The 14,776-nt window shown below is 35.0% G+C and overlaps 1 protein-coding gene across 1 annotated transcript in view; it reads right to left on the reverse strand.

Annotated features, from left to right (window-relative positions):
- SCN1A (sodium voltage-gated channel alpha subunit 1) overlaps positions 1 to 14,776 on the reverse strand; it is a 103,471-nt gene that overhangs the window by 13,452 nt on the left and 75,243 nt on the right. Inside the window, exon 23 of the mRNA XM_037398341.1 lies at positions 126 to 407. Within this exon, the coding sequence (XP_037254238.1) occupies positions 126 to 407 (282 nt within the window). The remainder of the gene's footprint in view (positions 1 to 125; positions 408 to 14,776) is intronic.

Raw genomic sequence — 14,776 nt, forward strand, 5'->3', positions numbered from 1 at the left:
TGCAGTGGTATTACTAAGTCACAGATAAAAATCATCAGGTAAATATATCTTCTGTCTTTGTTCCTAGAATTGCTTCTCACTATTACATATAAACAGTAAGAGGTATATAAAGAGTGATCACTTACTACTTGAAGTAAAGAAAGATACCCAAATCCTACATTATCAAAGTTTACTTTCACGTTTTTCCATCGGGCACTTTGATTGTTTTTTATGAGTTCCTCGCACTGACTAAAATTGTTGATTTGGTCGACTTCAAACCTTTCATCAGTTGTGGTGTTAACACAGTAGTAGAATTTCCCAGCAAACAGATTTACTCCCATGATGCTGAAAATTAGCCAGAATATAAGACAAACGAGAAGCACGTTCATGATGGATGGAATTGCTCCTAAAAGGGCATTCACAACCACCTAGTACACAAATACAGGGGGGAAAAGAAAAGAGTGTAAGAATATTTACAGCAATAAAGTTTTGTATACTGTTTTACCAATGCTTAATAAATGCTTGTTCAGAAACTAATACTATAAATTTTAAAGCAATACATTAATAACTGTAGCATTGCACTGTTCTTTTAAATACTTAACATTAGTATATGCAATGAAAGGAAAATAAGTGAGAAAATGAATTTAAAGAAGAACAAAAGAGAAGACCTGGTGGTCATAAGATGAAGCCTGACAATAGTGTGTTTTATATAAAAAAGACAAACATGTTAAATATAAATACAGACATAATAAAATTCTAAAAATGCATCAAATTATAGCTTAAAAATGTTTAAAGAAAAATGGCAACCAGTAGATTTGATCAACGTAGCTTTGAAATTTAAGCTGAAAACACAAACGCCATGAATCTAGAAACTAAGCTCTACATTAAAAGGATTATGCAGGAATTAAATACATATCTTTATTGCCTTATTGTTCCATGCAAGATTATAACAAAGATTAATTTCTTTGTATAGAAAAGCAAGACAGTTTTGCAATATGTGTCTGCTTGAATCAACATAATTTATTTCAAGCTCCAGTCTTATTGTTTCATGTATTGAGTTTAAGTCAGTAATACCCTTCATTTATCTAAAGAAGGACATATATCAAGGACATATTTAGGGGATTTGATTTTGCATTTGAAATTACTTCTGGCCAGTTGCCTTCTCAGCGCTTTGCAGGCAAGATGTCAATAATTACTTACGTAGATAAAAAGTGTATTTTTCTAATATATATTGTAATTAATCACATGTGTCTGTCAGAGCTATCAAAACTTCTGTGATATTTGTTTGGCTAATAGCTGAGCAATCATTTCTCCTTAAACATCCAACACCAGATCTCATTTACAGGTTATATTTTATTTTAAATTTTACTTCTTTTCTCTGTAAAACTTTTGGGACCTTGTAGGAAGGTAAAATAAAATATATAGTAGGGCTCTGATTCTCAGTAAGCCAATTCCTGGAGTAAGACAGGAAAAGACTGGCATGGATATTTGGGGTGTAGTAAGCTTAGTCCATCTTTGTGCCCTGCTTTCTGCAGCATAAAGGGGGTCTCTCCACAACCAGTGTAACTTGAGAGCTGCTCAGTCTTACTACCTGTGTTTCACAGGCTCTTGAAGGTCTTTGGAAGCAGAGTATTGTGGTTGTGTTACTCATCACTTGGCACCCTCCTCCTTGCAAATGTCATGCCCAGGAAATAGAACCTGTTTGGAGATCTTAGGTAGAAATGTTATTTTCAGGGCATATTTTCTTCTTGTTTTAAGGGCCTCCTCCATTACCAGACCATAGAAATTGGACCTTTCTTTAACGGAGAATTCTCCTTATCTATTATAAAACCATGATTTTTTTTAAAATTTAGCTTTTCTTGGCAGCTTCTATTTTTGGTGGTAACTTTAAAGGAAGCATGCTTGCTTCTTGAGATTTCTGTTATACAAAATGTGAAGTACCTAGGTGATGTATGCATAAGGCAGGCACTTTAAAAAGCATTTAAAAAGGCTAACAAGGTCCCAGTAATAGTCTGAACATAAGAAACAATTTTCAAAGGAGTGAGGGAAATTATTTTTACTGTTCATGGGGAGAAGAAATCTGTTGCTACTTAGCCTGATGGAACTGAGAACAACCTAAAAATTAGGAATGAAATTATTCTGGAATTTATTCCAAGTCTGACCTGATCTATGACACTGTCCTACTGCTGCTTTGAAATTCTAGGCCAGCTAATGCTTGCCTTTTCTTTTTTATCACCCATAAAAATGTTCTGGATGTGTTACACTAGCTGAACTCCTTTGGTTAATCTTGGTGAAAAAACTGAAAATAAAGATGTCAAGAACAAAAGACAGGGATTTAGTCCTGCAACTTGAATAAATTAAGGTTACCTGTGCTCACACAAAGAATGGTTTTGTATGAATTGAGTGCCTGTAGCAGTTACCTTTTTAACAACCCTGAAATCCATTGGACCACAGCACAGATCCAGAATGAGCAGCAGAATGCTAACAGCTACGGTAATTGTTACAACAGTTATGAATTGGTAATGGTTGTAGAAAGAAAGATTTCTACAAAATGCCGGCAAGTGTGTCTCTCATCTTTAGAAGAAACAGGTATTGTAGCCTTGCTACTGAGACTGCCAAAAGATCAGCCACATCTTCTTGAATAAGAAGTGAACAGCTTCCAGCAACTGTTCTAACAACGGTTCCAACAACTTATTTCATATAGGTCACTGAAAACCCATCAAATGGTAACAATTTTTGGTCACTACTGACCTGGCCTGGATGCGAACTGGTGACCTAGAGATGAAAGGCTCTGTATCCTATTACCAACCCCTTGAGCTATCCAGTCCCCCTGGAAGGTTTTTTAAGAAAAGAAGAAAAGAAAATTAAAACTTTTAGAAGTTGCTTTCTGTTTGCGTTTTGGTTTTGTTTGATTTTTTTTCCCCCACCAGTGCTGAGCCTTTGCCCTATCATATTTGTAATCTAAAACTGCATTTTTACATGCTGGTCAGCTGCTCGGCTGACTGTAAAGTCTCTTCAACATATACAGTTGCAGGCAATTGCTTTATCAGTGGTTTTTCTGGGTTGGGTTTTTTTTGTTTGTTTTTTTTTTTTTCTTTTGGTATTTGCTTTGGGAATTGCTGAGGTATATAAGGATAACCAGGACATTAGCTTACATAATATATATCCAAGATAGCACCCATACTTACACGTGACACCTACAAACATAAGTTACAGCAAATGGACAGAAAGAAGTGAGAACCAATTGAAAAGTGAACTGAATGCAGAAAAGAGATCAATTAGCATTTCTTAATGAGTTAAAAATTTAGCCAATAAAAATTGTAAATCTTGTCCTGTTGAAAAGAGTCTGTAGTGGGTTACAAGAATGTCAAGCAACTACAGCTCTTATTTTTGTGCATTCTTCAAATCTAGATCAGCTGTACATGATTCTAAATGCATTTTTTATTTTCAAAGGGGCTGTTCTTTTGTGCCTATTTTCTGTTATTCCTTGATACAGAATATAATGCTAGTAAGTTAGAAAAAGATGGTTTCAGTTGTTTGTTTGGTTGGTTTTTTAAATTACCTATGCATTTCCTCAAGGCTGAGATGATGTTGGTCAGGCTGACTCCAGTGAGCAAGCTGCAAAAGCCCAAGTTGATTCTGCTTGTTCACCTTCCTATAGCTTCAGGTAGGTGGAACAGCAGTAAGTGCAAGTGAGAAGCAACACCTGACACCTACGAAGACAAATGGGCTCTAGACTATTTTACATCTCAGCTGATATTCATCCAGGAAAAAAAATAATCACTGTGGCATACCATGTCTCCCCTAGAAGAAAGCAGTATTTCATATATATATATATATATATACACACACAATTTTTTCATGTTTACATTTTCATAACATTTCTCTTCCAACATCAGATATATACATAAGAAAAAAAGAATTACTGCAATGCTAATTGTCTGTCTTATCTTCTGGCTGATATGACATTATGTCAATACAAATTAGTAGTCCAGTTGTTTTCTGTTGTTGATGTTTGTATCTTTTTTTTCTTTTTGACAGCTATCCAAAGAAGACAGCAAAATGGAACAGGAAAAAAAATATCAGATTTACTATGAGAGCTGTGCTTATGTATAGAATAAGGACTGTGAAAAATACCATTATATCCCTGCCATATAAGTAGACTACAAGTAAGCTTTACCAGATTCATACATATCTGAAACACACACTGAGATATATAGGTATTATAATTCCCACAGCAAAATAGCTTCAATGGATCCTGGCACCTCAGCAGTCACAGACAGTCTTTCCAGGAATTCCTACACTGGACCTGACTAATGGATATATCAGGGCCTCCTGAACCAGGAACAATCTTCAGCAGTACTTACTAGGTTTTTTCCATAACTTTTGCAGATTCTGTGAAGAAGTTTCAAACTCTGTCCCTGGTGCAAATGAGGAGGAAGTGATCATCTTTGCAATGGAAAGGAAGATGACAGGATTATGTCTGGAACATTTTTCCAACTTAAAATGCCTCCACCTTGGAAGTTGCCAAATTCCTTTAAGCCAATAGGCTTAAACAGGAAAAGTTTCCCAAAGATTTGATGTGTCAGATCTCATATCAGAGTTTGAAAGAGTCCATCAAAGGCTATAGAGGTTATTTAATGGTTATCACTTTTTTTTTTTTCCTGCATGTACATTCTCATGTGAGATTCACATAACAAGCACAAAAAGCCAGATAATTTTTTTTCACCAGGAACTTTATGGATCAAATAAAACCACATCTTCTATGCATACTATATGGCCCTAACAAGCATAAGACATGTTCCTCCAGTACTTAATTCCTTGATGACTGGGAAAGCCTGAGAGAGCTTTCAGGACCTCCAGAGAAGAGGAACAAATTGTGGTCTTGAGTACATATGTCCAAAAAAATAAAGTTTCTTTCTCTTGAAGTGACTACCTGTATTGTCACACAGTCATAGACCCTATATGGTGGTTGTCAGGAAAAGCCTTCATCTCTCTCTTAGCAGCACAAAGATTGAAGAGCCAATTGGTCAAAGACAGCAGCATGCAGAGAGAGTTTGACAATAGCATACACAGCATAAGCCTCATTAAAGCAAAATCGGAAAATTCATTCCTGACTCAAATGACACTGCACTGGGCAGGATTTGAGAGTAAGCTATGAGTATTAGCTTGTCTTGAACAAGTATGAGGTAAAAACCTCTGCCATGAGATCATGAATCTCCCCTGCTCAACTGGCCAAAGTTCAGATGTACACAAAGCTGCCAGAGAGAATATTTGTACTGAAAAATGAAGAAATGAGCAAGTAGCCATTGGTTTAGATTCTTGGTCCACCACAGAGGTAAGATTGTTGGAATGAGCAGGTAGATATGCTGTGAGTGGACAGGAATGGAGGCTCAGGTGACATACATGATCTGAATTTAGCATGTTCTCATAGTGAAGGACTTTGAGGACATCACACAAGGAGGGCTCGAAGATGCTGAAAACAACATGACTTGACCAGGTTGTGGGTATCAGGTAACAGACAAGTGTATTCTCTCTTAAACTGTGGAATAGTTGAGGCAAGGGAGGCAAAGACATAAGGAATACAGTAACTTTCCCAGTCAGGTGATCAAAAGAGTACTTGAGAGAGACCATGAAGAAAGGCCATACCCGACTCACAAAGATTAGCACTATCTGATAGTCCAGGACAAAGAATCATTGAAACAGACCTCTTTCTTGACAATTATCATCCCTTGCTCTTTGCAGTCATGATTCAACAGCTCTAAGAGAACCGGTGCATCAACTGATTTACTTGTATTATGGCAGCATAAGCATACCACTGGCCCTCCATGGGCCAAGCACTATCAGAGTGAGATCAGCTGTCCAGCAGTTTGAATTCAATGTATATCTTTCCTTGATGTACTTTTAACTGAGCTTTTCCACTATCACTGGATCCTCTGTCATATGTATATTATACATTTTCTAGTTTACCTATCATGAAGCATGAGCACATGTTCCTATCAGGCAAGTCAGAAACATATAATAGGAACTTCTCTATATGCAAATAACAATGTTTTCCAAAGACTGGTGCTTATGAAAATGTAGACAGATGCTCATAAGGTGACAGGCAATCAAAAAATTTGTTATGAAAACCAAATTTAAGAGAGATATGCACCCAGTACTTTATGTCCATGTGATAGGAAGGAAGACTTCTACATCAAAGAAGTTCAAAAGAAAAAAAAAAAAAAAAAGAAACCAAACCCACGCTCCCAGCCCCAAGCCCCTGGATTTTGCTATTGCACATCAAACCCAAATCCAAAATATAAATTGCCCTATTACAAACCCTTTTGAAAGGTAATTAGAAAGGCAAAACTAGATAGTCTAGAGCAAAAAGTTTACAAGTATTCTTTCAAGTACCTTCCCAAAAAAATGCTTGAATGGCTCCTCAGTTCCCAGGGATGAAACTCATAAGTGTATCTATGAAGAATAGGGAAATTCTCACAGAGTATCTCTTAGTAAGCTTTTCACACTTTGGGGGTCATAGGTGGCTTCGAGTTTATGAGATTGTAGTTTCTGGCATTTTGCTACTAAAACTGTATACATTAAGATAATCTGGAACCTTGGAGATATGCAGTGTGATGTAAGACACAGCACTAGATTTCTGGAAGAGAAGTACCTTAAGAAACGTGCAATTCCTTCAATTTTCTCATTTGGTTTGTCAGGTAAAAAGAGGAAATGCATGGACCTGTAGGGTAATCAGTGGTGATAAAGTCTTAATCAACAAACAAAATCAACAGAAAAAAGTTTTAGCAAATACAATTTTCATCAATGATAAGATCATCCACCAGTTCAGTGATGAAATGTGTTACTATCCATGTATGTGCAAAGATTAACAAGGGTGAAGGTGAGCTTAAACATTTCAATAATTTAGATTAAAATTGTGGAATCCTTAAAATAATTAAGTTGGAAATGCCCAGTTGACAGTAACTATTTGTGTTCATTTTCGTTGTGAGAGCACCTTGTGACAGACAGCACTGAGATCACGATCACCAATGTGCTATCCCTAAATAAAGTGTAAACAATCTCTAACAAAATAGGCCTAATTATTTCTCATAGACAGAGGTTTTTGACTGGGTAGGAGATGGGTTTGACCTTGTGAAACAGTGAATTATACCAGTTAAAATCAAGTCAAGATTTCTTCTGATATTTTACTCCAAATATGATGATTTATACTTAACTATATATATATCCATGCATAAGAAAACGTTTTATTCCCCTTTTTTAAACCTAACATTTACCATCCAAAAATCAAACCTTGTGTAAACCCTTTTCATCCTAAACAATTTATAACAAGTTATAAAGTTGAAGGGACCGGCGCTTGAATGGCAAAACAGGGATCTCATCTGAATTTCTACTGTTTTAAAATTCCCCAAAGCCTGGAATTCAAAGCACTATTTTCTTATTCAGTAAACATAACACTTGGGAACAGCTGGTTTTCTTAAAATAATAATAAAAAAGAAAATAAAAATAAAAAAAGGAGAAATAATTTATCAGTAATTACTGATTTTTTCAAGGTATAGTATACATGCAATGTAAACATCTTGTAGCAGTGGTGTAGTAGGCACTGTGTGTTTACAGGACCATTTTCCGCAGTGTCATGCGAAAGCAGTGCTTGCACCCCTGCTGTCCCTTCCTGCATGTGACCTGGTGTTTGTAAGGTGGTAGGGGGCTCAGGGTGACACAAGAGGTTGGGGCAGTCCCTTTGTTCTGACCAAATAGAACAAAAAATCTGTAATAACAGCTTCTTGTTCTCCCTCCTACTACAAAACAGATGATGAGTACTGCATTTCTCTGAAGTTAGAGGAACCACTTTTGTAAGTCATAATGCAGCAGAAAGTCAGTGGGATGGGAGGAAATGGCTATGGGGCTTAAATCAGGAGAAGCTATGTCTGTTCGAAATGTTCCTCTCACAAAGGCAATGAGGTACCTGATGCGTGGGCCAGCAGACAGCATCCAAACACCGCCCAGTGCAGAGGATTAAGACTGATCGTCAGCGGAGGCTTAGGGATCTTTGCCACAGTTGCTTAGTGTGAGGCTTGGAGATGCCCATGAAGAAAAATAACTGATGATGCAGTACAGGAAAAATATTCCCACACAAGATAACCTTGTCTCATCTGAGTGTATCCATACAGCTTGATGGAAGAGGGATGCCACATACGGATGTATAAGGATTACAGTTCTTTGTGATGAAGGGATAAAGTATATGTGCATTCCCACAGCAGTAATGTAGATGGGAACATTTATTCAAAGTTAATAAAGAAAATTTATCACAATTTTCCAATGTTTATATCAAGTAGTAAAACATATCTGACAATAGCAGATGAGGACAGAATGGGGGAGGGAGAAAGAGAGGGAACAAAGAAAGAGAGATAGAGATTATGATAATTCTTTTACTTGCCAATACATATTTTAACAAGACACCTCAAAACTACATATTTTCTCACTGGGTAGCTTGGAATGGGTACACTGGGAAGAAGCATCCTGCATGTGTTTGATGATCAGCTATGAACTGGTTTGAGAGGCAACAGAGGATGAGAATTAAAATATTTCTGTGAGAGAAAGCGCAACCTACTTGACATGATCCAAATAATGATTCTAGGGAGGAACTATGGTGAATCTAAAAATGTAGATTCATCCAGGTTATTCAAACCTTCTCATTTGCAATTAATTATTCCTCTCCATTTTATCTTAATGGACTTCTTGTGAGAAATTCTTATAACTCTGTCCCACAAAGAGAAATCAGGGTGCTGCACCATGGCTGTATGAATGTGTCATCTGTAATCCGCTAATTATGTTCCACTGTTCCAGTATTTACCTCATTGTAAAAAACAAACCCCAACCAACCCATACAATGCCTCCTAGAATCAAAATCAAATACCTCTGCACATCCCCCCCACAAAAAACCAACCAAAACCCAACGAACAAACAACAACAACAAAAACTCAAAAAGAAAAACCACAAACCTCCCCAAAATCCCCTATATCAAATAGACATTTCCCCTAACCCAGCTTGTGTCTGTTGTCTCTTGTTATCACTGTGGACACCTGAGAAGAGTCTGGCTTTTTTTTTTTTTCTCTCTCCTCCAACCAAAATTAAAGGCATTTTACAGATTTTGCCTTTAAGAATTGCATAGTAAAAGAACTAGAATATTGCCACCTTTGCTACACAGTTTGCCTTGATGCCATGTATGTACATATAATTTATTCTTAACTACATGACCTATAATTATGTAAGTTCAGAATTAAATGACATTTAGAATAATGTTTAGAAAAGTTAGAAGAAAAGAAAAAATGAAACTGAAATCTTATTCTAGCAAACTAATGCTTATCCTTAATTCAGGATCACTGCAAAGTAGCAAGTAGAAAGTATGTGAAAGTAAATTATGATAGTGAGACTAGTATTTTACTATAAATCAAGAGAAAAGCACAGAAGATTATTTAATGAAATAAATGAGTGAATTTTGTCAGAGTGTTAGAACTGGCATGAGAAGTACCTCAAATGTGAAAGAACTGAAAAAAATTGAGTATTTATGACAAGATTTTCAATTTTTGAGTAAAATGAAGACTGTATTTGGAATACAGGGTGAAGACTATTAGAAAACTACCACTTAAAGTGCCAATTGTAAAGAAAAATTTGGAATTTAACTGAGGGTATGCAAAAAAAGAAAAAAAAAAAAAAAGACAGGCAGATGGAAAGAATCAGAGAGACCTGACAAGAAGGTACAACCAAATCTTGATCTTAACAGTAATGAACAAATAAAGTTGAAGCAAGAGATATAAGATCTCAGAGGAAAATAAATCAGTCCCTTAACAAGCCAACTGCAGTCTTTTCTACTTCTCCTCGTTGTACAACTGCAGCTGACTAAAGAATGCTTCTGATAGTGAATTGTATCTTCAAAGAAAGCAAAATACTTCCTCAAACACTTACTGCATAAACTATTTTTATGGCACTTTGTCCTGGAAAAAATTCACGCAATTGGGTGGTGAGTTTATATCTTGGAATGCTAGAACTGCCAGCAGGGAGGTTAGGCTAGAGGATCCTTCTAACCACAATGATTCTGCAGTTTCTGTCCTAGCTTTTATAAGAAAATTTAACTTGGTTGAAGTAGCAACAGAAGCATTTCTTATTCACATAACAGTCTATTAAAAGCAAGCTACACTGTTGGTTTTAACAAAATACTGGAGTTCCCAGAGCAGCTTTGATTCTGTTTCTCACCAGAAATCAAATATACAACAAAACACTTTTGAAGACAACATTGAAGAAAAGACATAATTTAACATACTGTATGATGAAATACAATAATCATCTGCCAAGCAATAAATCACATGGCTGCATTGGTTTGAGAAGACCTGGTAAATATTGCAAATACATACAAGCATGAAAACAGAGTAATTATTTGGTGTGGGAACAAGATCTTCAAATTTCACCGGATGCAGGGAAAAAAAACCCAACTTTTTGCTCTTCCTGTTGCATAAATGAAATGTTATTGACGTTTATGGGTTGTTTAACATTTTTAATGAAAATATAAACTGTATTATATATGTATCTCATTCATATTTCATTAAATTTTGATCCTAAAAGGATTTTCTTCAAGACACAACAAACAAATTCTGACAAAAGTTATATCAGTTTCAATTATACAAGAAACTCCTTCAAAAGTTGCTTTCCAATTGTAGAGCTACAGTCTAAGAAAAAGTCTCAAAATACGAAGGTATTTCCTGTATGATTTATGAACATCTATACAGAGAGTCTTCTTACATCAAAGTTTGCAAATGTTTAAATTGTCTTTCAGGAGACACAACACTTCTAATAGACTTTCTTTAAAATTCAAAGGTAATGAATAAGATCACAGTCCCCAAAAAATCCTTCAAACTGCATAACCTTTTGATCAACAAAATATATTCCTCTATATTTAAGCGAAACTTGCAGAAGATAGTGAATACACTTCCTTGAGAGTGAATATGTAATTCTTAACTGTGAGATAAGATGCTAAATTTACAGTGAATGCTTTTTATGTTGATACATCATTGACAATGAAGCTATAAAACCCCTACACTAATGATACCTCCTACAGCTGGTGCTTGCAAGGGTTGCGGTCTAAGAACTGGATTTTTCTAAGGATCTGATAGTAAATGCAAATTTTTTAAATCACTGAGATGTCCTGCAGGACATGTCTAACTCCAAGAAGATACTACAAAAATTATACTGTTATTGGCATTTTATAAAAAATTACGAAAAACTAGTTTCCAACACAGGCCAAAGAAGACTGAACTCAGATTCCAAGAAAGGATTATATGTTATATGATGTCTTAATGTAACATGTAGGGGTTTGAAAATTGCGCAAAAAATTAAACTGCAATTATATAAATATCTATAGTCGTGACTATTCAGATTATAGTGTTTTCGTGTGTACTTAATGTATTACAAATAATGTTCAAAACTTTCTACGGGATATATTTGAATGTATGTAGCTATAAATTGTGTAACAGAGTAGGGCACATATCTTTCCAAAACAATGTAAAGACCAGATTCAAATTTTTAAAGAAAGTGGGTTTTTATCTCAGTTAAAAAAGCATCTAAACATATCTGCAGCACCTTTCTTCTGCAGAAAGAACTCTGGTATCTCTAAATAACAATATTGTTTTTTCTCCAAGTTTGTCATGTTATTTCTGTAACATCAGCAATTTCAAAGAATTATTTCCAAAGATATATTATTTCAAAGCAATTAAGAAGGGGGTGTAGGGTGCATAAATATAATCTACTTTTTCTGCTACTGGGATTCTCAAATGAGATTATTTCTCCTTCTAACCCTAAATACACAATGTAGTGATTAGTCACACCGCAATCATTAAGGATAGAAACGGGGGAAATACTATACCCATAATACAGGTAAGGGGAGGAACCAGTGGTCCACCCCATCCAAGCTGAAGAAAGGTTATCCTATATTGAATAGAAATATATAGCCTGTAGTTAGTTGTGAATCTGTAATGACAGACACTTGATACTATGTTTTATAATTCAATCATATGAGAAATTTTTCTTTCCTAGCAATGAAGTTTAGAGTATTCCTGAAAATGCCTCATTATCGCTTTCCTGGTAAGGGAATCTAAGGAATAGCCATTGAATTTTACAGGATATTTAAGAGATCAAATATTCTAATTTAGTTTTACGAGTTACAAAATTGGACTGGAAATTTGAAATACAGTAAATGTTTAAAGCCATCAGCCAGAAATATGCATAAGGCATGCAAAACTGAAAGTGCAAGTGGATTTCAGATTGTTTGCTGCCTTCTACTATTTCTCTAATAAATCAAGCACGGCATGACATGCTTTATTTTGTGAAATTAGACACAAATGCATGCTTTATTGTCACTTAATTCTCTAACTCAGCAAAGCAATGTATACTCAGTATTCTACATTTACAGATAGCATACCAATTCAGAACTAGCGCAAAAGCATTATATTGCAGGTACTAAAAAGCTAAACAAAAAGCAATGGGTATATTCAAATCTCAGTTTGCAGATACTTCTGTTCAGTACATACATTAACTGAGATGAGAATATAAACCCTAAGACAGAAATTTAAATTAAAGCAATTCTTTACTTTGCCTTCCAGCATCTGGGTGGAGTCAGTTTTGAGTATCTCTGTAGACAGTATTACAATTTCTCAGAATACAGTATACTAGCAGATATTTTAAACGCCTTTAATATGGCAAAATTCACTTCTGTGCTCAAGGCAAACACAGGCTATGGACCACTTGTACCCTATTTTGGTGTGAGTGATTCATAGATATTATACTCATTTGTATCCCATTTATGAAACAGCACAATTACAAAATTAAGTTGTACCTACAGGGTATAAATGTAGATTTATAAGAATGTAATTTAAAAAGTAAAGTATGTTTCATATTTAGGGATAACAGAATAGTTATTAGTGTTTGCTGACTATGTAAAATGCTGTATTCTTCCAATTCACCAGAACGGTAAACTTATTTAAGAAAAAGATTGATTTAAAGTAGCCGAGAACTTAGCAGATTTTTTTACAAAATAATGCAGAGCTTTTTACATACAGGGACTTTGTGGAACACATATGATCTCTTATATTTTCAAGGCAAAAATTGCACAGTTTTGAACACAGGGGTGAACACTAAAATTACAAGTACGTGCTGAATAAAACTCAGCTTCTTTTGTCACAGCTCAGTGTAGGTATAGGCAATACAAGAAAGCAAAGAAGGCTGATTTACTTTTACTTTCTGTTGGTAGAAAGAGTCTGGTTTTATGGATTTTTATGAAACGAACTCAGTTTCTGAGAAGACTGGTTTAACTATAGTCTTATCATGAGCTGGTCAATTATTTATTTTGAATCTTTTTACTGTTCGTGAGTCATTCATAAAGTAATGCTACTATCTGTCAATGAGCTGTTGTGAATATTTGCCAAGTGCTTTGGAAAAAAACATTTTCAGAAGTGCGTGTAACTAATAGTAAAGATAAGGCCTATCCAGTTGACCAGTCAAATTTTATAAGTGACTGGAATCAGGTACTTCACTGATTATCATTAATATTGGAGGACAGAGCTGAAACCTTTTTTGCTTTTCCAGGCTTGTCTGTGATTCCTACACAGTAAGTTGCTCATGAAATATTCATGCTTTGTATCTGAAATTCTATCATGTGATTGGGCTTCTGGCATAGTTTCATAGTTATTCAGTGGGAAATAAGGCAAAGCAGTAAATAGATTTAAAATAACAGGTACTTTTCTTTGAGCATGAATATCCTAAATCTTTTAGGTGGAAAATTTACAATGGCAATCATGTAAGGATACAGAAAAATGGAATAAAACATTTGTCAATAAATTTTGACATTATTTTTCTATAAGTGATCTCTTTTTTCCAACATCATATAAAGAGCTGCATTTCTTGTCTCTGTGTAACATCTATACTGGTCTCCCAGTCCTCCTGCAGCTGACCAAAACATTATTAAAAAAGTAAAGCTGACAGCAGTTTCTGGACATTTCTCTGCACAAAACCACAATTATCTGAATGTTCATGAACAGTAAGTACAAAGAAGGAGAAAGAGAAAATGGCTAAATCAAATAGTCATTCCAAACTTAAATGGAAATTTGTACATTCTGTAGTATTTGACCAGCTCTTACCCTGCTAAATATCAATTCATTAATTTCAAATAATGAGAAAATGGTTAAAAGTCGATTTGCTATATGAAACCGTAATTTATTAGCCTAGTAGACGTTGGTTAGCAGTAGTTTTTTTCTGATGCATTCTCAAGTAGAGAGATATGTAGCCTGCTGAATACAACTTAAGGAACAGAATTCTAAGCTTCAATTTGACTTGATTAAGCTTAGATTTTTATCTAAAGGTTGTTCAGATAGTATATTCCAGGCTAGTCCACTTGTTCATAATTGGCTTGAAATTCATTAGCACATTGTTTCCTCTTATGTTTCCATAAAGTAGCAAAAAGCATTCTCTTAAAACATATTTGAATGACATGCATATAGAGTTAGTTTGTATTCAGTGGCTTTAAGGAACAGAAGGTATAAACAAATGAAAAAATAAGTTAAAATGCTTTCTTGAGTGAGATGAATAGTAAGCAGGGTATCTAAGTTACTCAGAATAAGTAAGACATAACCTTATATACATTGTATTAAATATTGAACAGAGATTTGTTGAAATAAGAAAAGCATTCATTTTACAAAAAGAATAATTTCGTAGAGAAATCAAATAACTTGGTTTAGTTTTTAAAGTCAGC

The sequence above is a fragment of the Falco rusticolus genome, chromosome 8, assembly GCF_015220075.1.
Source record: "Falco rusticolus isolate bFalRus1 chromosome 8, bFalRus1.pri, whole genome shotgun sequence".
NCBI classification, from domain to species: Eukaryota; Metazoa; Chordata; class Aves; order Falconiformes; family Falconidae; genus Falco; species Falco rusticolus.